Consider the following 26361-nt stretch of genomic DNA (forward strand, 5'->3'; position numbering starts at 1 on the left):
AGGTATACCACCGTTAAATCTGGTAAATGCAACTGACCCAGAAAGTAATAAATAAAGCACTCAAAAGTATGAGGGATGTTGCGAAGCGAGCTTTAACAGACTCTGGAATGAGACTGTCACAAAATGCAAACGATCCACCAATGTTAAGACTCCACAGGTTTATTGTTCCAGAAACAAACTTTGGATAAGCGCTTTCACTACGAATAGCTTCCTTAGATCCTTTTCATAGTAATTAAATAGGACCATGCATATATATAGCAAGTGAAACAATTAAACAATTAACATCATTATCATTTAAAGAAAAAGTAATATGTTTAAAAAAGCACATAAATTTATCCTAAACACTTTTAAAAAATTGTTGAATAGAATAATTTATCTAGCAAACTTGATAAAAACTATACTTATAAAATAATATATATGTATGAGAGCTATACAAAAATATGTTAAAACAATTATACTCAATAGGTGCAATGTATAAATATACATATCTATGCATTTCATATATGCATGCAATCTTATATATATTGTGCATACAAACTTATATATTATGTATAAGGCATAAAAGTCATTTCACATTCCTCCGCTGTCTTAATTTGGGTTTTATGGATGCTATTTCATTGAGCCCAGACCCTTTATCAGCTCTTAACAGAACTATCCATTCACTTTCCTTACTTTGTGTGAGGGTCCTGATATCTCCACCCCTATTACTGGGAATCATAACCTCCAGGATTCTAAACAAAAAACTGTGCGATTCCCCAAATAATGTAATGTGCTTAGCCAATGCATTGTGGCTCGATCTTTTCCTAATGTGATATAAATGCTCACGTATCCTGTCTCTGAAGGTACGATTGGTCCTACCCACATAAAAAGACAGGCATACCTGGCATACTGCTAAATACACCACATTGATTGAATTATTAACTAATTTTTGCTGTTCCACATTTTCTTTAGAGTGTGATGGGGTTGTGGTTCCTAAAACTAAAACGCCTTCAGGCACAGGGAATTCACTTCCAGTTCTGTCTGGATAAGAAAATTATTCCTCGTGGGCTACGTGTTTTTAATATGCCCAGTCAAGGATGGGAATATCCTGAATTGCTTGTGAAGTGGCAAAAACTTAATATAGAGGTAAGCCGTAAATATTTACAGCTCCTCGTAGACTTTTTTCTACCAGAAGAGACTGTTTTAACTACTAATATAAATAGAGTGCAACGAACAATCTATAAGGAATTTCCTGTCACTCTCGTTGAACCTTTATTTGAAAATCTTTTGGATGGCATCTCTGCCTTTGAGCGTAAACTTTTACAATAAAAGAGACACAAAGCTGTCAGGGACATTAACGATTTTAAATTAGGTCACGTTTTTATGTGGCCTAGAAATGGACAAAATATGTTGAATACTGACACTAAGAATGTTAATGAAGCTGTTGTTGATAGGCTCCCTGCTTTACGACAGGTTGATAGAAATACTAGGTTTGCAGAGGTTTTAACTACCTCCAATGCTGATATAATTAATGACAGTATGCGTACTAGCGTTGTTACTTTAGCACTGAATCCTGAGCAATTACACTTGAATCAGGCTAGACAGAGTCCAATACCTGACAAGTCCATAGGGAATGAGCCCAGTAAGAGCAATTCTGCTCAGTCAGTATGTTTAAATACAGATTCTACTGATGTTATACATTTGATGCATCCTAGTATGGAATCTAATAGTAATTTATATCCTGAGATACAGATAATTAAAAGCAAACCTGACACAACCAAACAAGGCTCTGAGATGGTAGTTAGACCCAAAACATCGAAAGGTCATCCAGACAAGTTGAATAACACTGATATTTCTTTTCCCCTCCCAATTCGATTAGAGAAGGGACCACGGAGAACGTGGTCCATGAGCAGGGGGAGGCAGAAGAGGAAATATTCAGGGGAACCACAACCCCATCACACTCTAAAGAAAATGTGGAACAGCAAAAATTAGTTTATAATTTATCCAGTGTCACGCTGACTTCAGATGATATTAATTTATTGAGTAAAGGACTTAATTTTATACCTAGGAGCAAGAGTAGACTGGCTGATACTGTTATAGATTTAAAAATATTCTGTAGGAATGTGATGTTGAAGTACTTGCACAAAGGAGTGAATAATGGGACAGTTAACACAAGAGAGTTTTCTTTTAAAAACCTAAGTGATTTTTTACCCATACAACATCCGCTCATAGAGGCATTCTCGAAATTAACAGAGGATGAGATACATAAATATCATGGTAATGGTAACATCAAAAATGGGGCTAGAATGAGGGACAATCTGACTTATAAGGAAAGAATTAGTCTTATGAAACTACAGAATGATACAACTATTACAATTAGACCAGCCGACAAGGGTGGTCGAGTAGTTGTGATGGACACTGAGAGATATCAGACGTCCATGGAGTACATGCTTAATGACATTTACTATGAACCCATTTCCACAGAGGCAGTACAGGACATAATTAGATATGTTAAGGATACTTTACTTGATATCCACAAGAGCAGACTAATAGATAAAGACCTATATGATTATCTAGTTATTAAAACACCTGTGATTCCCATTATAAATGGTCTACCCAAAATACATAAGGATGCTCACAACCCACCCATGAGACCAATAGTCTCAGGCCGTGGGTGGGTTACTGAGCATTTATCCGTCTATACGGAGAAATACCTAAGAAGGGTATTGAACAACAATAAATACGTACTAAAAGATTCAAAACAGTTCCTAGTTGAGTTATATGAGAATATCAAGCAATTTGATAGCACTGATATATTTTTAGTTGCCACCTTTGATGTACAATCATTATTTACGGTTATTCCCAACAACCTGGGACTTGCTTATATAACTGATTATTTGAAAGAACATAGTGATTACACCATAGTATCAATAGACCTTATAGTTCATTTCTTAGAACTTGTTTTGGAGAATAACTTATGTTCAAAGATGTCACATATAGACAGCTGGATGGCGTAGCAATGGGCACGCCTTGTGCCAACAGCTACGCCAATATGGTTCTAGCCCATTGGGAAGAACATGTTCTCTTTTCTGAGACTCTGTTTAGAGAGCATGTTGTTTTTTATCGACGCTTTGTCGATGATTTGTTCATTCTTTGGAATGGGACCACAGATGAACTAGAGTCAATGTTTCTTGTTATGAATAATTTGACAAATTGCTTCAAATTCACAATGCAATTCTCTACTCACAAAATAGAATTCTTAGATATATTTGTTGAGAGACTGCCCAATGGATTTATAAATACTGGTGTATACCGCAAAGCTTGTTATAGCAATTCTTTACTCCTGAGATCGAGCATGCACCTACCTTTTGTTTTTAAGAATGTTATGAAAGGTCAAGCAATCAGAGCATCCAGGTTGAATCCCACTGATGAAGGTTTTATGTCAGAAATGGATGACCTAAAGGGAAGGTTGACAGATAGAGGATATAATACAAATGAAGTAATGGTACACTTGGCAGAAGCCAATGAATTATGTTCATCTATAGCTACACCCTACTTTGGACCCCATAGTGCCAATGGGATAAGCAAAGAGAATAACTTTGATAGATATGTTAAATTCACAACACCCTTCTCCTCGGATTATCTAGAGATAAGGGGAATTGTCACAAAACATTGGGATATCCTGCAGGTTGATAGTGACCTGAAAGAGATAGTGGGTGATAGACCATGTTTTTTATTCAGGAATAAGAAGAATTTGAAGAGAATACTATGTTCCACCAAATCTGAAATGGGAGCCAAGAGAGATGGATATACCAAGCCTTGTGGCCATTGTAATTTTTGTTCTTCTATTGACACCAATACAACTTTTTTTCACCGTGATTTAAAAACTACATTTAGAACCAAGGCAGATGCTGATTGTATGAGCATCAATGTGGTGTATTTAGCAGTATGCCAGGTATGCCTGTCTTTTTATGTGGGTAAGACCAATTGTACCTTCAGAGACAGGATACGTGAGCATTTATATCACATTAGGAAAAGATCGAGCCACAATGCATTGGCTAACACATTACATTATTTGGGGAATCGCACAGTTTTTTGTTTAGAATCCTGGAGGTTGTGATTCCCAGTAATAGGGGTGGAGATATCAGGACCCTCACAGAAAGTAAGGAAAGTGAATGGATAGTTCTGTTAAGAGCTGATAAAGGGTCTGGGCTCAATGAAATAGCGTCCATAAAACCCAAATTAAGACAGTGGAGGAATGTGAAATTACTTTTATGCCTTATACATAATATATAAGTTTGTATGCACAATATATATAAGATTGCATGCATATATGAAATGCATAGATATGTATATTTATACCTTGTACCTATTGAGTATAATTGTTTTAACATATTTTTGTATAGCTCTCATACAAATATATTATTTTATAAGTATAGTTTTATCAAGTTTGCTAGATAAATTATTCTATTCAACAATTTTTTAAAAGTGTTTAGGATAAATTTATGTGCTTTTTTAAACATATTACTTTTTCTTTAAATGATAATGATGTTAATTGTTTAATTGTTTCACTTGCTATATATATGCATGGTCCTATTTTAGTTACTATGAAAAGGATCTGAGGAAGCTATTCATAGTGAAAGCGCTTATCCAAAGTTTGTTTCTGGAACAATAAACCTGTGGAGTCTTAACATTGGTGGATCGTTTGCATTTTGTGACAGTCTCATTCCAGAGTCTGTTAAAGCTCGCTTTGCAACATCCCTCATACTTTTGAGTGCTTTATATAAAATATGTTGTTCAAAGATTAAAGAGTCAGAGAAACGTTATTGACATTTAGGAGCACACAAATGCAGCCTAAATGAAATTACAAATGTCAGCTCATGAGAGAAATGCAGTGCAAATAACATGCAAGAGGTAGTTCACATTACACAAACACATTCAATACCCATTATCCAGTGACAAATAATAAATAAATACCCACCACCAAACCGCTACACTGTTAAGATAGAAAACAAATAGATACTAGTGAATAGCAGCTGTTTAGTTACCATATTGCACTTATTAACCTTACCTGTGACTCAGTATAGCCATTGTATTGCATAATATTAATGTTGGCGGTAATTGCCAGAGCAGCAGGATTAAATGAAAAAAGAGGCTTCAATGTATCAGGTATTATGGTTGGTGCCTGAGTTAATAAGTCTCACAGCTGTAGGATACAAACTGTTCCCGCATCTGGTAGTCCTACAGCGGAAGCTGCAGTACCTCTGTCCAGATGCAAGTTGTGAGAACCAGTTGTGGGCCGAATGGGTCAAATCAGCTAGTACTTTGTATGTTCTCTTTCTTGCTCTTATAAAGAAAGGGTCCTGAATAGAAGAGAGGTTTGTGCCCAAGATTTTATCAGCCACCCTCACCACCCTCTGTAGTTTCTTCTCAGTAAGTGTACAGTTGCTGAACCATGTTATGAAGTTGCTAGAGAAGATGCTGTCGACTGCTCCCCTGTTAAAAGTGGTAAGAACAGACAGTGGGAGCCTGGCCTTTTTGAGCTTTCACAGGAGGTGAAGCCTGTGTCGAGCCTTCTTGACTATATGGTTGGTGTTAGCAGCCCAGGAGAAGTCACCAGAGATGTGAAGGCCCAGGAACTAGGTTGTTTTGACTTTCTCTACTACCTCCCCTTTGAGAGTGAGTGATTGGTGAACTGTTGCCTTTCTCTGGAAGTCCATAATCCTTTTTTTGGTCTTATTAACATTCAGGCCCAGATTGTTCCTGTCACACCAGGAAATCAAAGTGTTTGCCTCATCCCTGTAGTTATATTCATTCCCACCATTAATGAGACCCACGACTGTGGTATCATCAGTGAATTTTATAATATGGTTTGACTTATGCTTTGCAGTGCAGTCATAGGTGAGGATCGTGAAGAGCAAGGGGCTGAACACACAACCTTGGGGAATGCCAGTATTCAGGACTATGCATTGAGAGGTGTTGTTTCCCACACATGTCCATTGGGCTCTACCAATCAGAAAGTCAAGAGTCCACTTACATAAGTGCTTGTTTATCCCAAGTTTCATGAGCTTATCCACCAGTTGCATCAGTATCACAATGTTGAACGCAGAACTGAAGTCGATGTACAGCATCCTTACATAGTTGTTCCTCCCTTCTAGGTGTTTCAATGCAAGCTGTAGTGTGACTGATATAGCATCCGCAGTTTATCTATTTGCCTGGTATGCAAACTGGAATGGATCGAAGAACTTAGGCAGACTTGCAGATAAATGTTTCTTCACAATCCTCTCAAAGCACTTCATGACTTTTGAGGTTAAGGTGACCGGTCTGAAGTCATTGAGGCATGTAGGGTTGGGTTTCTTTGGAAGTGGGACAATACTTGTTTCCTTGAAACATGAGGGAACTTTCTCCATAACAAGGGATGAGTTGAAGATGTCTATCAGTACCAGATGTAATTCATCAGCACACCCCTTCAACACCTTGCCAGGTATGTTGTCTGGTCCAGCAGCCTTACTAGGATTCACCTTCTTAAGTTGAAGTCTCACCTCCTCGGATTTTAAGGTGAGCACTGTCTCCTCTTTGTCAGTGTTTGTTTTAGAAGGTACGGTGGTGTTCTCTTCAAATCTGGCAAAGAAGGAGTTCAGTTCATTTAGGAATTCCAAGCTGTCATCACATTGGGGTGATTTGGACTTTTAGACTGTGAGCTGCTATATCCCTGCCATAGGCTTCTCATGTCCCTCATATCTTGGAAGCAGATGTGAATTTTCCTTCCATACTCCCTCTTTGCCTCTTTGCTGCCCTTTTTCAGATTTGACCTGACCACCTTTAACCTTTTTGTTATTTGCCCCTTGAAGGCTGTCTTTCTTTCCCTCAGTAGCTCATAGACATTCCTGGTGAGCCCGGGCTTCTGATTAGCTCTTACAGTGATGGCTTTTATGGTAGTTACATCTTCCACACATTTATAAATGTAGGCAAGAACTGATTCAGTATAGATATCTATGTCTAACTGGAGGTTGTCCATAGCTGCTTCTTTGAGGACCTCCCAGCAGGTGGTATTTAAACAGTCTTGAAGGCAATCCATGGAACCCTTCTGCCAGACTCTGATCTGTTTAGTTGTTGTTTTTTCCCTAATCAAAGTCGTTTTATAGGTAGGCAGAAGCAGGATGGCAGTGTGATCAGAGCTGCCTATGTTGGTGTGTTTCAAAGCTTTAAAGGCTCCTTTAGTATTGCAGTAAGCTTTGCCTAAGGTATTCTCCCCTCTGGTGGGGAAATCCACATATTGATAAAAATGGGGTAGCACCTCCTTAAGTTCAGCTCTGTTGAAATCACCCACTATCACATGTGTAAATTCTGTGTTTCTGCTTTATAGTTCTCACAGATAATATTATGGAGTTTGTTTTGAGCTTCAGTAGTGTTAGCACTTGGTGGGATGTACACTGCTGTGACCTATATCCCACTGATTTCCCTTGGTACATAGTAAGATCTGCATTTTAGTGTCAATATTTCCACATCTTTGCAATGCAAGCCCTAATATAGACTTTGGAATTGTGGTTTACAAAAATGAGTGGTGTTTGCATTTTTTGATACACACACACACACACACACACACACACACACACACACACATATATATATATATATATATATATATATGTATTTATATATATATGTGGATCTAGGACATTTGCTCGAGTGAGCAAACGACCAAAACCCAAACGGCCGGGCATACTTATGTGAAAGTGCTTTTCACCAAAGAAGCACTTTCACATAAGTATGCCTGTTGCCGAGACTGTACTATGGTGCAGATAAGGGAAATTTCCCTTTTCCCCACTGTAGTGCGGTCTCGGAGGGAGAATATTAATGTAGGGGGGGTGTGGGGGTTCGCCCCTTTGCTAAAATGTAAATGTAGCGTTTTATTTTTTTTTGTAACACGCTTTAACGAAAGCGCTTTTTTGATAAAAGCGCTTTCGTTAAAGTGTGTTCGGTTATTATGGATTCAGACGTTTGCTCACTTGAGCAAACGTCCTAGATCCATATATATATATATATATATATATATATATATATATATATATACATATATATATACATATATAGTTTTTACTTACACGCATTTATATCCTATTGCAATCCGTGATGCAGCCCAATGTATGTAGACAAATCAAGCTGGAACTGTAATGTGATTATATTTTGGCTATATAAGAGTGTTCTTTAATTAACTCAACACATCACTATAACTTTACAACAAGTCAGAAGTTACAGTATTGTCCAATAAGTAATATGGTGCTTATGGCAGAGCTTAGCTGTCAGCAGTGTCTACAAAGCTGTGAACTATCAGTGTGCCTAAACAATCACTGGTAAACTGAAAGTTATTTGCAAAGTTATTTTGGTAGGAAACATGTTCCAAATATTCTGTATCTTCCTATCTTCCTAATCCATCTGAGGTGTACGGAAGGTAACCTCCTTTTGATGTATGTGCCCCCACAAGACCTTACCTTAATATCTTCTGCTAGTTAACCCACAATGCCTAAGATAAGAAGTCAATGGCAGTAGGATGCTTTGAATGCATAGTGAACCCCATTTGCCTTGACTGGCTTAGCATGGGGTCCCTGGGTTTGTGCATGATGTAGCCATTCTTGCTGCAAGCTCTTTTTATGGATTTCTTAGTTTTATTTTGTATTATCTGTCAGTGGGTATAGCTATCTGTATTCATTGTTAAACATATGCAGCAGTGTCCTGATCTCATAATGCAGAGCATCATACATCCTATGCATCTTTGTATTAGCACTGACTTTTTCTTAGGACAACCAAACATATTCATAGATCTAATGAAACCTAGTCCTCATAATTTAGAAAACTAGGCTCGTTAGAATCATTTATGGGTCTGGTGACATTGTTACCTGCAGAATTCTTTGTTACAGCTTTGTTAGACAAATGCAAACTATGTCATTATTTCTGCTTAATTTTTATAGCAACTTTAGAAAGGAACTCAATAAGCACAGCATAATTTGATGACTAGTTCACAACAATGACACCTTCTGTGAAATGAGAGCCTTAATACTAATGCTGGTGTCAAAAGTATGAACAGCACTCAGTTTTGTAAACCACAGCTGCAGAGGGTACATATACTAAGCGTATCAGACCTTGATCACAGTTTTATCTGATGCTTCTAAGCCTTTGATCTGCCCCCTTATTATACTCATCAGTACTGGTCTGAACAACCTCTACTCCTCTGTCACCTAACTACCATCTCTGTACAAACATGGTCAGGCTGAAGAGACTGCAAATGCACTTAGAAACATAAAAGGAGAGAAAGGTGAAATTAGGGCATTTTATGTGACATAGGAAATAATAAGGCTTTATTGCCTTTAAGAAGAACTAAAGGTGTCAGTCACACTTAGTACTTATATTTCCTTTTTTCAAACATTGCATTCATTTCAAAATTTAACCTTCAGCATTCAAAATAATAAGCACACAGAGCTAGGTTGTTAGCTTTTCTTACTGGACTTCTCTGAAATGACATCACAACCTCAGTCCTTAACATTAGGACTCTGGGATGTCCATCAAAGTGCATTGATTAAACATCTATGGCAAGAGTTGGACACAGAAGCATTTTTATCCAGGACAGTGGTTTTACCTTAAACTTTAAAATTAGAAATGAAATTTCAAGAGATGGATGCAAAACAAATTTTAGTCCACGGCCATGGTTTTATTTAAGTTATAAAATGAGGTAGAAACTAGATTTTTATAATAAATTATTATGTTCTTCCAAATGTTCTGCTCAAAGAAACTGTGTTACTACTTCAGTTCCCTCTGAAGAAGAGAATACAGGGAATCCTCTTCAGAGGTAACAGATACTGGCAAATGATTGTCCAGTAGAAATTATTTTACTTCTTGCAGCAAGAAACTTAAGGGGATTCACTAGTTCTTTGAATGTAAACCTTTTGAGCCTTGGTTATACAGAAACGGACCTGCATTTGATTAGTGGAACCTAGTACTTCTGTTTCAAGTGGGATTAGAAGGAAGGGAGCAAGCAACATCCATCCAACATTTCTCTCCACCTGCTGGTGTGAACATCGTCTCTAGATGATTATCACTGTTGAAGTGACACTCCAGACACGTGTAAAAATTGGAAAAAGGGGTTGTGGATGGATGGATTTCTTCTGGGGGAATGAGAATTGCCATGCTAAATCCATGGTAAAGGAAAGGATAGTGTGCATAGATACATGCCACAAATATGAGCCTGTGGAATCCTCAGCTTGTAGTGGTTTATGGGAATGCATGACACAAGGCGGACATGTGCCCCATTAAACACTGGCTTTGTACGTTAAAGGATGGGGGAGGGGTAACGTTCTAGCTAAAAAAAAATGCTAGCTGTCATTTATAGTCTGAACTTCAGCTTACATACAAATCAAAATTGTACTTCCTCAGGACAGGATGCACGTGAGGCAAAGTTAGAAATGGTGGAAAATGTGATATTGATAAATTAAAATGGAGTGAAGTATAAGGCAACATTTATACAAACAAAAATTATTGGCAATCTACCACAGTGCTCATGACCATTCAATCAAAAAAAAAGAAAAGAGAGAAAGAGAGAGAGAGAGAGAGAGAGAGAGAGAGAGAGAAAGCAAAGTGTGTGTGGGGGGGTGAACTTCTTACATAACTTCTAAGTGATGGCAGGGTCTCATTTGTTTAATTAAGCAGTTACTGACAGTGTAGTACAAAGGAGTAATAATATGATCTTACAAGGACTTTCCAACTTGGAGACTTGAGTTTGATTCCTTCTGCCTTCATTTGCTTGTTATGTGCATTCAGCAGGTTATCAAAACAGGCAATATTCTAAGATGCCTTTTAAAAGAAACACTGTTGGCTAGTGGGACTAACAAGTTGACAAATCATAATAACAGGCTTTAATTATTGCATACATATAGTACCAATGTTTTGCAGGTTAGACATTCATTTATTTCATAATACATTTCTTTTTTCCAAGAAAATATTTTCTGGTTGGTCTTTGAGTAATACGTTTCCTAACAATTTCAGAGAAAACAATGATCGTTAATGTCAGCTGGTAGAAATATACATTTCTTATGCAGACTAAAGGGCTTAAAAGTCTGGTAATTTTTTGGATTGTAAGCTCGATCTGCTTGGCTCATGCTAAAATACTGAATGATATAATATGCCAGTAAGGCATATAGTAAAGTTACCTTTCTAAGGGTTCTTTTCAACCCAAAAATAAAAGCAAGTAATAAATCAAGTAAAATACCAGGCAAAAGGCAACGTAACATAAATGAATAAGGCTCAAAAAATAGCGTACATTAGTTTATTCTTTTCAACCCACACCACCGAGGCTTTTTGCTCTGAAGATTTTTGTATGAGAATAAATCCACAGCATTAAAATTAAATTTAAGTACATAAATTGAGCACACTTTAATTTAAAAACAGTTATTATTTCTATATGCAGTCATTGCAGTGCAGTAAAGAAATGAATGATTTCAAAGTGGGGCACAGTTTGCTAAAGCAAGAAGACCAGAGTTCTGAATTATATTTATCCTCATTTTTATGACATTGTATTCAGTGCTATTGTTACTGGTGCTTTCCAGCCCTTTAATCTTAAGCATTGTTTGTGTAACACTGTTTTATTGGACGTTATCTGCCATTCTAAATCTAAATATTTGCTGCATAGGTTATATACTAATAAGTCATTTTAGAAACATAATTTCCTTACCTTTCCCCAAATTAAATCTTAACAGAACAATGAAGCAACACTCCCAGATAAACAGTTTGGAAGACTTCATTTTACATGGTGTAGCTGTCTGTCAAATTCTTTTCTTTTGTGCCTTGCAGCTACTGTACACTGTTGTATCTGAGGCTCAGAATTGTAAACGGACGTGTTTGTGGTTGAATTGCTAGTAATTCTGTTTTCAGAGCTTCAATTTCCTTTTTTATTTTGAGAAAAAAAATGAACCTGCTGCAGCTTTTTTTTTTGTCTTGTAACTGTTACAGTGCACATCTTCATGAATTAAACCATCTAGTATGATCAGAAGGTTACAGTAATTTTACAACTCAAATAAGCCACCCATGTAGAACTCAGAAATAAAGGAAGTCAGTTATAGTGCTGACTGAATAATGCTGTACAAATAGTAAACAACTGTAGTATCCCCTGAAAGGTCTTTTCTCCATCAAGTACTGTCCCATTTATATAATATCATATTGACTTTTTATTTGTATAGTATGTGAAAAAAAATTTCTGCTATATATTTCTAACTGAACATTAGTTTAGTGGGGTACATGGCTGCAAACATTCAAAATGTTTTGTGTTAAGTAAAGGCATGTGATTTTTTAAGCTAAACCTGCATGAGAATAATTCAGTTTCTGATGCTATTTTGCATATTTACCAGTCATAATAATAAGAGGAATGATATCCTTTTACATTTCAGAGAATATAACTATACAGACTAGTCATTTTTAAATAACTTCTTATCAAAGATTCAAACATGAGGGTAGCAAGGAAAGAGATTAAAAATAGAAGGTTATACAACAGCCACTCAAGCCCAGCTGCTTGAATTTCATAACATGCACCCAGGGACTCGAACATCTGTAACCTCATCTGACCAGCTGCCTGTCCAGATGTTCACACTCGACCTTGAACGTGAGTTCAGTGGTACAGCTCCCACACCATCTGATCACGTTGTAGGAGATAAATGCAAGCAATTGCTTGTTGTGGACCAGGTAAGTGGGGAAGGGAAGCTGTAAGGTTTAAGGAGGGAGATGGACAGTGTAGTGCAAAATTTATTGTTAGAAAGGGGGATATGAATTTTAGGTTTAGGGAGCAATTATGGATGGGAGGCAGTGATAGCTAGTGACTTCAAACTAAACGGAAGCTGCAGAACAGGAGACAGCTGAATGGGGTAGGGCTAACTGCAGTGGGTCGAGGCTATGTTACAGCACTAACTGCAGTGGGGTGAGGCTATGTTACAGCAATAAATGCAGTGCAGTGAAGCTATGTTACAGCACTAAAAGCAGTGCAGTGAGGCTATGTTACAGCACTAACTGCAGTGCAGTGAGGCTATGTTACAGCACTAACTGCAGTGCGGTGAGGCTATGTTACAGCACTAACTGCAGTGGGGTGAGGCTATGTTACAGTACTAACTGCAGTGCAGTGAGGCTATGTTACAGCACTAACTGCAGTGCAGTGGGGCTATGTTACAGCACTAACTGCAGTGCGGTGAGGCTATGTTACAGCACTAACTGCAGTGGGGTGAGGCTATGTTACAGCACTAACTGCAGTGGGGTGAGGCTATGTTACAGCAATAAATGCAGTGCAGTGAAGCTATGTTACAGCACTAAAAGCAATGGAGTGAGGCTATGTTACAGCACTAACTGCAGTGCAGTGAGGCTATGTTACAGCACTAACTGCAGTGCAGTTAGGCTATGTTACAGCACTAACTGCAGTGCGGTGAGGCTATGTTACAGCACTAACTGCAGTGGGGTGAGGCTATGTTACAACACTAACTGCAGTGCAGTGAGGTTATGTTACAGCACTAACTACAGTGGGGTGAGGCTATGTTACAGCACTAACTGCAGTGCAGTGAGGTTATGTTACAGCACTAACTGCAGTGTGGTGAGGCTGCATCACAGCACTGTCCACATCGACCATACCTACCATTTTAGATAAATAACTGGTCATTTACTTAAAAAAAATCATCTCATTTGGAAACTGTTCCCAAACACATTGAAAATTACCTACCAAAAGTATATGTTTTGACCCTGCTAGGATATTAGCTTATAAACAAAAAATCTACAGTCCTCAAACACACTGCTTACCAGTTAAAAGTATCTGTCTTAACCTTGGTAGAATATCAGGTTAAAAATTCATATCTGGTTTAACTCTGGTGGCAACTGGCAAGACCCATTAAGTTAAAATAAATAAATGAATGGATAAATAATTTTATCCACAATACTCAGAAAGGGTATCACAAGATTCCATCAAATAGATGTAGCTATAGCTGTGTCACTAGATTTGTACTGCAGTGACCTTTATACCTGAACAAACCCCATCCATAACACCCTGCTGCCTGAAATAACTTAAAAAAGGAAGAGGGAACAGTGTCCTTTTTTATCAAAAAGTTTTAGCTGCAGCTGAATCAGTAAGACATTTCTGTTCTGAGTGATGTTATTACCTTCCCAAACTCCCCTGATAAACTCCTAGCTGCCACATTAAGTTAAAAAGAAAGATAAATAAAACCCATCATCAGCTTTTACTAAATAGTTTTCGCTGACTCGGTTTCATAGATTCCGAATGATCTGGATGCTTCTTCTTATGCCACGAATAAACTCCCTTCTGCAGTATTAATTTCCGGTTAAGAGGGAGCCCCTATTCAGAGTTTGTCACACAGCTTTAGCTATAAGCATACAGACAAAGCCTGCTCCTTTATGCTTCAGTTTGGCATAGCTCTCTAGTATAATTTGTTGTTGACTGCTGTTTTCCCTGAGTAGCTCCCTGTTACAGCCTGGTGACCTCTTCCATAGCCTAACACTGCTACATGTACTTATTGTCTGTTGCACCCACATAGTTTTTAGCCATTAATCTGCCCAAAAAAACAAGTTATTCATAAAAGTACCAGCTGCTCATCTTAGTATCTCTGGAGGGCACAGACCCTTTCATGTAATAGTTTTGGCTTCTGACTTCAGTTTTTTCCATCCTCTGAAAAGTGCGCAATCACTTTGCATATATCACGACAACCACTGTTATGGGAGGTCTGGCCTAGTAATTGCTCACTTTCATGTCACTTACTGTCTTTTTGTTATTGCATTATCTTTAACTACTTAAATGTTAATTATTTCAAATATTTTGCAAGCTTTACTCTCTCACTTCTTTAACACTACTTCTCTGACTCAGATCTGCTGGTGTGTGCATGTGCACATTGATTGGTTACCACATACCTCAGCTGATTAGTTGTCACATACCTGAGCTGATTAGTTACCACATACCTCAGTTGATTGGTTGCCACATACATTGAGTGATGCCACTTTGCTTCCTTTGCAGCTGTATCCTCAGCTACCCCTACTAGTTACAGAGATGTACAATATGCCAATGAACACATTTAGAAATGTAATCTTACCTTAAAATGTAAAGAAACAGTATGCTATCCTTCTCTCACTTACAAATAATCTTTAAAAGAGATTCCAATGATTAAATCAATGTGTTCTAATTGCAATCCAACCTATGTTATGCAAACTCATAAAAACGTCAACAATCTCCATTAAAGTAATAAACTGAATGGAAAGCACCAGGATAGCTCAAGTCCTATTATTGCATGTAAACAACTCAGAACCAATTAAAAACATCACAAGTAAAATGTGCTGTTTTTTTTTGTTCCCATACATGTTTTTTATGCTTTTTTTTGGATGATGTATTTTTAGTAATGTAACTACGTGATCATAGACTAAGGTTTAAATAATGTGTTAGACTTATTGACAACTGGTTCTGAAAAGGTCCATTAAGAAAAGGTGAAAGTTCTTAACTAAATTTTATTTTGTGTTTTTAACTCGTTAAATGGACTTGTCTTGTCTCTACATTCCTGTTTTCTGTAATGTTTTTAGTTAGCTCTGTTAAAGAAATGTGAGCACTGCCATATGCAACTAACATCTTCACTTAGCTGATCCTTCTATGCAATTAATCCATATTTATTCTTACCAGTAAACAAAAGCAGTTATATACAGTGCATTGACCTCATACCATAACTATCAAAATGTGAATTAGTTGATAATATGTCTCCAAATGTGGCAGAAATGATAACTTGCATCACCCTAAAAAAATAAAAAGAAATACAGTGTGCTATTCATAGTCAGTACATAAATACATAAAAGCTTTTTTCACTGTTTGCATACTTTTGCAGCAAAGGTGTGATTCATAGAGAACATGATGTAAAACAGCATAGGCTGACAAGGCCTTTTTTCCCACCTATTTGTGGTTCACAGTCAAGTGTTTGTACGTTTCTGCCCTCTCCATAAATTCTTTCTAAAAGATGAGTCACAGCTGTTCTATCTACTTTGCAGTCTGTGGTGATGATGTCACTTGCTCCTAGACTGGCTATTTTCTGGTGTGAGCTGCTTGTCTTGGCTGAGATAAACCTGCTTGCACCCAGCAGCACTCTCCAGCCAAGATGGTGGTGATACAGGCAGAGAATAATGCAATATCTTCTTCTTTTTTCGGCTTTTTCCCGGTTAGGGGTCGCCACAGTGGATCACCTGTCCGCTCATGATTGGCAGTGGAGTTTTACAGTGTTGAGTTGCCAGCCCGGCATCCAACCTTCCACAGAAGGCACACACATGCAAACATTCACACTTAGGGCCAATTTAGAGTGTCCAATCCACCTACTTTGGGAAGTGGGAGGAAACCGGAGCACCTGGAGGAAACTCACGCGACCACAGGGAGGATATGCAGACTCTGCACAGAAGGCACCCCAGCGGAGAATCAAACCAGAGAACCTCTTGCTGTGAAGCAGCAATGCTAACCGCTGCACCACCATGGCCGCCCCAGAGAATAACACAATATAATGTTGGCAAATAGGAGGTAGTTAATAGATTCAGAGTGGACAAGGACATTGTAAGGTTCTTAGTGAGTATGAATGACCCCTGTAATGGCACTGGGGGTACGCACAGCCTTCCTATCTTTGAGGATACAAACATGTATATAGACTTCACTATAATTACCAAGGGGACCTTCTAGAGGCAGACTGGGGGCACACTGGATATCTCACAAGCTTCTGCCTTGGGGATATTTTGGCAGTTCTTGGAAGCACTCATGGTGCTGGTGGATCAGTACATCTATTTCCTGGTGTCACCTTAGGACCAAGCCCAGACTATGAGTGCCTTTTATACGGTGGCATGTTTCCCTGAGGTACTTTGCAATTAGGGCCACCCTGGTCCAGAGGGGGAACAGTACTGTAATAGGGTAAGAGCTATTAATTGATCAGTTGACAGGTAGTGTGTGATGCATGGTGGTGCATCACCAATGTCTCTGCCCAGCATCCTGAAGGTGCACATGATTCCCATATCTGGCACTAACACACTCTAACACCTCTACCTGCATGGTAGGATGCCCAGTGGTCATCTTGTTGGTAAGTAGAAAAATATATATTTTTCTTTTTTTCTATTTTACTTAAATAGTAATTCATGGGAAAATGTATTGCTGAATACTAAACCACTTTTTCTTTGTCCTCCCCTCACCTTTTCTTTCTCTTTTTTTTTCTTTCAGGTAATGCTGGTTATCCACCAGACCCATGGCTCATGACACTGGTTAGAAATGCAAGTGGAACTGCTGAAGATAATTACAATGCAGCCCTCTTCCAAACCTGTATTGTCATCAAAAAAGTCTTTGGCCTCTTGAAGAGTCATTTTAGGTGCCTCCATAAGTGTACGGGTGCCCCTCAGTATGACCCACATAGAGCATGCATGATGTTTACTACATGGTGCATGATGTTTACTATGTGATGCATGACGTTTACTACGTGTTGCATGATGTTTACTATGTGTTGCATGATGTTTACTACATGTTGCATTCTGCACAACATGATCATGCAGCAGTTTGGTGGTGAAGTGACCACTGCTGTCAATACAGCTCCCATTTTCACTCCAAATATGGGTAATGATGACCAGCTGGCAACATTAGTAAGGGATACTGTGTATGGCATGCAACTGAGCTGGCAAAGAGGTGGTGTCTAGTTTAGTGTTTCCTTTCTTGGTAAAAAATAAAGAGTCATCATCATAATCTACCCCCTTCCCATTTTCTACATGCGGTCAGGGTGTCATGTCAACTGTCTCCATCTCTTTTGATTCACTATTACTGTCCTGCCTTCTTCAACACTCTTGTCTGACTGTCACAGATATTCTCACACAGTCCATCCACTGCTTTGTTGGATGCCCTTATCTCCTCTTACCTTTTTCCTTTTCTGTCCCAAATCTTCTTCATCAGATTGTCTTCTGCTTTTGTACATTTGTGCCTGAACCACAGTAATCTGTTGTCTTTGATCTTTTCTGCAACTGAAGCTACTTTAGCTTCTGCTCTTACAATTTCATTTCTTCATCTGTTCCAGTTTGCATCCTACCACCCATCTCAGTGGCTTCATTTCCATCACCTCTAGATTCCTCAATGGCTCTGCCTTTAGTGCCCAGGTTTCTGTACTATACAGTAGTACTGGTGGCACCACTGTTTTTTACACCTTACTTTTCAACTTATTTGGCATTCTTCTGTAATACACTATACCTGACAGTCTATGTCAGTTGGCTGCAGCCCCTCTGATTCTAGCTTTGACCTCTTCATTCAGACTTCTCTTCTCCTCAACCACCCATTTCAGAAAGCTGAAATTGTTAATCTATTCCACTATCTTCCCCTCTATCTCAATTTTCAGCTTCTTCTGATTTCTCCCATTTGCTACCATTTACATTGTCTTAGCTGTACTCAGTTTCATCATATGTGCCTTCAGTTTTGCATTCCATTCCCCTATCCTTTGCTGAAGTTCTTGCTCAGAATCTGCCTATAATGCCACATTGTCTGCATACAGCAACTTTGTTGATCGGTTCCTCCTGACCTGTTTGCTATTGTAGTCCATCACCAGTATGAACTGCAGAGCTGAACCTGATGCACACCCAATCCCACTTGGAACCCCTCTGTGAGACCAAACACTGTTTGTACTTGAGTTATTGCATCCTTATAAATAGCCTGCACTAATTCTACCAAAGTTTCTGGGACTTCAGATCACCACAGGACTGCCCAGATTGGCTTTCTTGGGACCTTGTTATATGCTTTCTCCAAGTATAGGAATGCCCATTTGGACTCTTTCCTCATCTCTAGCTTTTTGTCAATTATCTGTCTCACTACTGGTCAGTTGTGCTGGATCTTGATCTGAATCTAAAATGCTCATCTGCCATCTTACCTTTTAATACTCTGAGTATTCGTTTATCAATTACCCTTTCCAGAACTTTCATGCAATATGACAGGTGTTTGATACCTCTGTACTGCCCACATTATGAATGTCTTCTTTGTTCTTGAACACTGGCACTAGTATGCTTATTCTCCAGTCATCTCAAATATACCTTTCTCTCCACTCTGCTATGAGTACCCTCAGGAGCCATTTCTCTCTCTCACCCAGCATCTTTATCATACCTGTTATGACCTCATCTGAGCCTGCTGCTTTCTCTGACTTCATTTTCCTGAGAGCTGTTCTTACTCTTTCTGTGGTTAGCTCTACTCTTCTCTCACCACAGGCCATGTCTTGGGCAGTAGAGCTTCTGTGGGTTTTTCTTTATACAGAAGATGCTGGAACTACTCCTTCCATCTGCCTTTGATGTCCTATGGACTGGTTAGTAGGTTGCTGCTGGCTTCCCTTATGAAGGGTATCTGACTATCTTCTTTATCTTTCTGTTTATGCTTTACATACTGGTATAGTTTCTTTGTGCCATCTACTGACCCACTTTCCAGAAGCTGGAAGAGTGTTTGCAATGCTTTTTTCTTTGCAGTTGTAACTCATTTCTAAGCCTCCTTTTTAGCCAACCAGTATTCCTTCCTAGTCTGGTCCATCTTTTCTATCATCCACTTTTTCCTGCACTTCTTCTTCCTTTTAATGGCTTCTTGGATTTCTGCCTTCCACTACCAACTTTCCTTATGTATCTTATTTACATATCTGACTCGGCTGATTATCTGTTTTGTAGTCCTCATACATGCTGTTTTGAGGCACTGCCATTCTTCTTCAACTCCACCTATTTCTTCTTCTTGATGTGCTAGAGCCCTGAATAATTTCTTGAAGAGTTGTACATTCTGTACAGTCAACATCTAGGTCTTCAGCCTAGTCTCTATTGACCTTACAGCCTTCTCTGATGACTGCTTGCAACTGATTGTGGAAACCAATGGTTTGTGCAATGGGCCAACTTTTTCACTGGTGATAACTTTGCAGTTGCTGCTTCTACCCCAGTGCCCTTTCCATACTAGGAGGAAGTCTTTCTGAGTTGCATGTTGGCCACTCTTGTATGTGATCTTGTGACTGTTTCTCTTTCTGAACAATGTGTTGGTTACTATCAAGCAAGAAGTCTAGAATCGCCTCTACTTTTTTACTCATGTTACCCCATCCATGTGGACCCAAGCAGTCCTCATATCTTGTTTTCTCTGTCCCAATATGTGCATTCAGGTCACCCTATATCAACACCGATTCATGTTGTCCTGCTTTATCTATTATATTCTGTAACTGTTGCCTGAATGCACACTTCTCTTCACTATCCCAGCCCTGCTGTTCATAGGTTCATAGGTTCATAGGTGTGTACTAGGTTAATGGCCCCGGAGCCTATATAAGCCTATCCCAAGAAGATTCCCTGGCATCATGCCACCAAAAGTTAGTTCCCAATGCCCCTGTCAAGCAAGGCCACTGAAATGATCCCCGGGATGAACTTCCTATTGCCCATCCACTCATCAAGATTTCTCTTAAAGGGGGCCAGTGAAGTGCTTTGCTTGACATGAATGGGCAGTTTGTCCCAGATTATGGGAAGTCTCTGGGTTAGGAACTTGTCCCTCCAGCATGGTCTGTTTATTGTGGTAGTGAGGTTTAGGTCCCTGGATCATGTGGCATGGAGGGATTGAGATTTCTTTAGGTGTAGCATATCTAGCAGCTCTGGGTCAGACATGGCTTTGTAGGTCAAGCAGACATTGCCTGTAAGTAGGCAATAAGAGACAAAGTATAGCTGGAGGTTTTTGAGTCTGTCCATATAGGGCATGTGTCTAAGGCCTAAGATCCTCTTAGTGAGGTATTTTTGTGGCCTTTCAGCTGCTATAGGTGTCTAGTGATGTACATGCCAAATGAGGCATTGTATTCTATAATAGGTCTAATGAGGGATGAGTAGAGAGGGATTATGACCTCTTTCTTCCTGGATGAGAAACCTTTTGTAATGAGATGTGCCATATAAAAGGACTTTCTGACTACAGTGGCAATGTGGTTATCAAAGGATAGGTTGCTGTCAACCTGTGTCTCCATGTCTCTTATCACACCTTCGGTGTTTAGTGGACTACCACCTGTATGGTAGTTCATGGGCAGCAAATTTTTCCCAGAGGGAATGACAATGCACTTTTCAGCATTGAGCTTAAGGTCATGGTTCTAGCACCAGTCACTGGTGTCAGTGAGGCCTTTTTGCAGAATGTCTACATCAGTTGGAGAATCAATAATGGCTCCCAGTTTGCAATCATCTGTGTACTTGGTCTGCCAGAGTCCCTTTGTGTTTGCTTGAACTTCAGACAAATAGATGTGAAACAGGAGAGGACCTAGGACTGATCCCTGTGGGACACCACTTGTAACTGGTCGGTAGCCAGATTTGAAGACCGCTACTTTCACAGTGTGGGTTCTATCAGTGAGCCATTTGGCAACCCATCTTATGACATAGGGGTTTAGGCCTAGTTTAGTGAGTCTATATGTGATTCCTGAGTGAGGGATGGTGTTGAAGGTTTTGGCAAGATCTAGGTAGGCTGTGTGAACTACCTTGCCCTCATCCACAGTTCTGATGACAGACTCGAAGAAGTCTATCAGGTTGAGCAGCCATGATGTACCTTTCACAAACCCATACTACGTGGGGTCCAGAGTTTGGAGATTCCCTATGTCCTTATTTATAAGGTCCATGATGATGTCCTCCATAGCCTTACATATCAGACTCATCGTTCTGTATATGTATTGCCATTGAGCTGTAACTCAGAGCAGGTCTGAGTATTGCCATGAAGAGTCTTAACATAACTATAGAATGCCTTGTGGTTGTCTTTAGAATCTGCAGCAATTTTGTTTTCATATCTAGCTTTAGAGGATTTGATGATGGATCTCAGTTTTTTGCTGAGGCTGACAAGGGAGTTTTTCCAGTCTTAGGACTTCAATCATCCTTTTCTGCAACAGTTTTTTCCTTCTGTTGTAGCATTTGTTTATGGTGGGAGACCACCAGATTGGCTTCCTTTTTTTTGGAGGAGTGCGTCTTGGTTCTGTTTGGTGTGGCCCGTTCCATGCACTTGTGTATATGCGCTCATACCATGCATTGGTGTATGATTCAGTCATGCACCTATTTTCCATTTGCATGGGTGTCATGACGTTAGCCACCTCTGTTTTTAGAAGTCCAAAATTGGCTTTGGAGAAGTTTTTTACAGTGGTTTCCTTTGGGGGGGGGGTGAGAGTGGGATGTGGATATCCATGGTGATTAGCTTGTGGTCAGATCTGACCAGGGAGGAGTTGATTACTGGTATAGAGCAATAGTTGCCCATGTTAGTAATGATCAGGTCAAGGATGTTTCTACCTCTAGTGGGAGTAAGAATGAGTTTGTCTAGGGTGTTGGAATTGATGAATTCCAGAAAACGTTGAGTAAGTGTGTTGGTACATGAGTAATTTTCCCAGTTAATGGAGGGGTAGTTAAATTCTCCCAGTATAAGGGTATTGGGTTGCACCCTAATATTTTCCAGTATTTTTAGGAATGTGGTGTGGGAATCTTGGGACATAGTAGGGGATCTATAGCAGGCTACAACCTGGATTGCAGTTTTACCCAGTGTTAGTTGTACCTGAAGTATCTTTGATGTGTTATGTTGGGCTACTAGTCTGGAGGTGTGCATATCCTTTATGAATATGGATACACCACCAACTTTAGTGCTTCAGTCCAGGTTTAGGGGCCAAAAGGTGTGGTATGAATTATAGCCTGGTAGTCCTGGGGTGTTCTCCAGAGCCTTGAACCAGGTCTGCATTGAGTAGCATTACCCTCAAATTTTGTTTGCTTGTAGCTGTTATGGTGGTAATTTTCTCTTCAGGACATTGCCTAAAAAAGGCACTATAGGGATGGCAATTTCTGGGGTGACAGGTGCAGGCCATCTCTGGCGAAGCATCAAGGTCTGTCGATGATGTCATCCCAGGCAGACAGATACTGGATCCCCTTAGAATGACACCAGAAACTTAGCCAATTGTTGAAGTCAATCATTTTCTGCTTGTACTGTGGTATCATTCTGGGTGATGGTAGGATGCTACTCAGAGCTACCATCATACCTGCCTGGCCTACAAGATTTGAGAGTGCCTCTATGTCTCTTTTCATGTAGTCCAGGGAGGTATGTCTCTGGTCATTCACACCAACATGGACAATGGCAGAGTCATAATTGTACTTGGAGAGGAGTGACCTAAGTGCGTGCGTTATGTGGTGCATCCTGGCACTCAACAGGCAGCTGACTGTAACTTTCTCCTATTCATTCTAGTGAGTGGGACATCAGTGCACCTTACTATTGAGTCACCTATGACTAGTGTATTGGGTAAGTTGTTTTGAGTTATGGGCATTGGTTGAGTGGTGCACTGTTTATGTGAGCTATGTGTCGCATGGTTTGTGCTGGGATGTGGTGTTTGTTTGTGTTTCTGCCTCAGAGGTCTCTGTTTTTGGGCAGATTTTTATTGAGAGCCTCCGCAAAAGTAGGTGTGTGTTTTGTGATAGTATGTGAGGGAGGGTTCCGACGTGTAGCTCGCAAGACATTTCCCTGCGAGCTACATCACCAAAACTAAATGGCCACAGCAACACTTTGCCGTAGTGCAATATGGCTGAAAAGCATAGCCGCTGCAGCTGTAATCTATGAACGGAAATATTATAAATGGTGGTGATCCTTACATTTATTTAATTATTTATTTATTTTGTTGTCAGACGTCTGACAAGAAAATAAATAATTAAATAAATGCATTCCTTGAATGAGAATAAGGAATGGGTTACACATCCAGTACGACTGTCTCTGCTTGAATACAGCCAGACAGTTGTCTGTAAGGATCTCCACCATTTATAATACTTCCATTCATAGATTACAGCTGCAGCGGCTAAGCTTTTCAGCCATATTGCACTATGGCAAAGTGCTGCTGTGGCCATTTGGTTTCAGTGATGTAGCTCTCAGGGAAATGTCTTGTGAGCTACACGCTGGAACCCATGTGAGGGTTGTGGTGGTGTATGTTCTGGAGGGCTATGTGTTGAATGTGGTGTGGTGCAGGTGTTAACCTTCTCCTCATGACTGGCTAATCCAGTCTTGGCTGGAGAGTGCTTGGCTTCCAATTTGACTATATATATGCATCTCTCACAAGTCATAGTTTTGGGAGGTAAAAGGAGAGGGTTGTCTTTGTACATGAGGCAGTTGCTACATTGCCTCAGGATGCCCAGGTTCAACAGGTTGACAGGAGAAAGCACAGGGAACTGACCTTTAGACATGCCTGGATATGAGCTCAATATATTAAGTACTGAAGCCTTTTACAGGAAAAATGTCACTCAAAGTATCTGAGTCTGTACAGAGCACTGCCAAACTCTTGAGAGAGGAAACTAATACATAGACCCTGAAAATGTAAAGATGAAGTATTTAGGCAGATATTCTAAAGTATTCCTACACCACTTCTAGCCTGTTCTCCTCCTGAGTAGTAGACTCTGGATCCCAAGACAAGTGAGTTTGATACACTGCCCTTCCATCTTGTCTCCTGGATACACAGGATGTCCAGCCTCCTCCGTACCATTAAGTCATCCACTTCCACGCTCCATCCTGTCAATGAACCTTCATTGACTGTAGTAATTCTTAGCTCATGTTTAGCATGTTGATTGCTTTTATGTCCAGCTTTCACTCAACAGTGCTAAACCTAGCAAATGGACACCAGGAAGCCAGTAGCTTATTGACTGAGGGCTGCTGGGCTTTATGGCAGGCATACACTGGCCAATAGGGGCACATACACCACTTCACAATGTAGGTCGGCCAGGTCCTCAGTTTGGGACAAGAATGTGATATAAAAGAACCTGAAACAAGATGGAGTGTATAAATATTTGGGAATTGATGAAGGATCAACAATAAAATATGAGCAAATGTGAATACAACTTGGTAAGGAGTATTTTAGAAGACTTAAATTAATCCTGAAAACAGCAGTGACATATAGGAACAAAATCCAAGCTATAAACCAATTTGCTCTTCCTGTCCTAACTTACAATTTTGGAGTGATTGATTGGTCCCAAAACATGTTGGATAGATAGATAGGAAAACAAGAAGGATGCTTCATGCTCACCAAATGATTTATAAAAATCAATGCACATCGAGATTATATATTCCCCGTTCTGAAGGAGGGATGGGCCTCCTTGAAATTGATTACATGTACAGATCTGCAGTCATGGGAGTCCACACATATCTGCTGACCTCACAAGACTGAAATGTAGTGAATGTTTTGAAACATGAGGAGAATAAATCTAATATGACTTCCCTGATTAGGCTAGCAGAAGCACATCGGCATCAAGCGGGAATGGAAATCAAACCACAAGTGGATAAAAATGAGGCAGCAACTGAATGTGCCAAAAAACAAAAGAATATAAGGTGAAGGACCAGATGAGAAGGCAAGAAATGTGGAAAATGCACAAGTTGCAAGTATAGAAAACTTCTAGAAAAACCTCATATTGATCAGGAACAAATGCAGGAATTGTAAAGAAGAGGCGACTTCAAACCAAGAGATGAATGGTCAATATTGGTGGCAAAAGATACCGGGCTATATACACGATGGTTTACCAAGTCCACCAAACATGTGGGAGACACAGACAAATGTAGGTTTTGTAGAACAGAATTGGAAACAGTTGCACACCTCATTGCTGGTTGCTACATACTAATGGCAGAAGGACTGTATACTGAAAGGCATAATAATCTGACAAGACTGTTGCATTGGGGATTGTGTAAACATTATGGTACAGAAGTGGCATAAAAACACTGGAAAAATGACCCACAAAGCATCATATAAAATGAAATCTACATCACATGGGATCATCTATTGCCAGCAGTTCAAAAGAAAGATGCTAGAAAGCTGGATATAGTGGTCAAAGAAAAGAAGACAAAAGTAGCATTGACCATTGAAATCGCCACACCCAGTGACTACAGGGTCCTGAGTACAGAGAGACACAAAGTCAAAAAATATCAGGATTTACAAGCAGAAATGAGAGCAATATGAAAGAAAATATCCAGATAGTTTCAATAGTAGTAGGAGCAATGGCTCTTATAAAAAGAGTCTACAATCATGTTTAGATATGCTACCAATACTTGTAACTCCATACGAATTGCAAAAGGAGTCATTACTGGGCATGCTGTGGGTGCTGCAAAGAGCACTTTTGGCTGACATCAAAGAGTGAAACAATACTAATTTCATGAACTTTAATCGTACTGTGACTTAGGAATAGGGTCCATTCCCGTCATGGTGTTGGAAACTCAAAAGATTTGGAGAAATTAAAAAAATAGGTCAGCCGGGTCCTCAATCCATCTCTAGCCATTTGGAGACATTAGTCATCACAACTGAATCACCTAGAGCCATATTTTACACTGCCAAGTGGCTAACCCTGCTATGATGT

General features: G+C 39.5%; 1 protein-coding gene across 1 annotated transcript in view; it reads right to left on the reverse strand.

Moving 5' to 3' along the window:
• The window catches only part of LOC122802007 (hemicentin-1-like), a 194199-nt gene extending 182215 nt beyond the window's left edge, over positions 1 to 11984 (reverse strand). The window contains exon 1 of the mRNA XM_044071754.1: positions 11702 to 11984. Within this exon, the coding sequence (XP_043927689.1) occupies positions 11702 to 11771 (70 nt within the window). The 5' untranslated portion in view covers positions 11772 to 11984. The remainder of the gene's footprint in view (positions 1 to 11701) is intronic.
• Between the last annotated feature and the right edge of the window lie 14377 nt (positions 11985 to 26361).

The sequence above is a fragment of the Protopterus annectens genome, chromosome 5.part0 (genome assembly GCF_019279795.1).
Source record: "Protopterus annectens isolate FY-2018-M chromosome 5.part0, PAN1.0, whole genome shotgun sequence".
Lineage (NCBI taxonomy): Eukaryota > Metazoa > Chordata > Ceratodontiformes > Protopteridae > Protopterus > Protopterus annectens.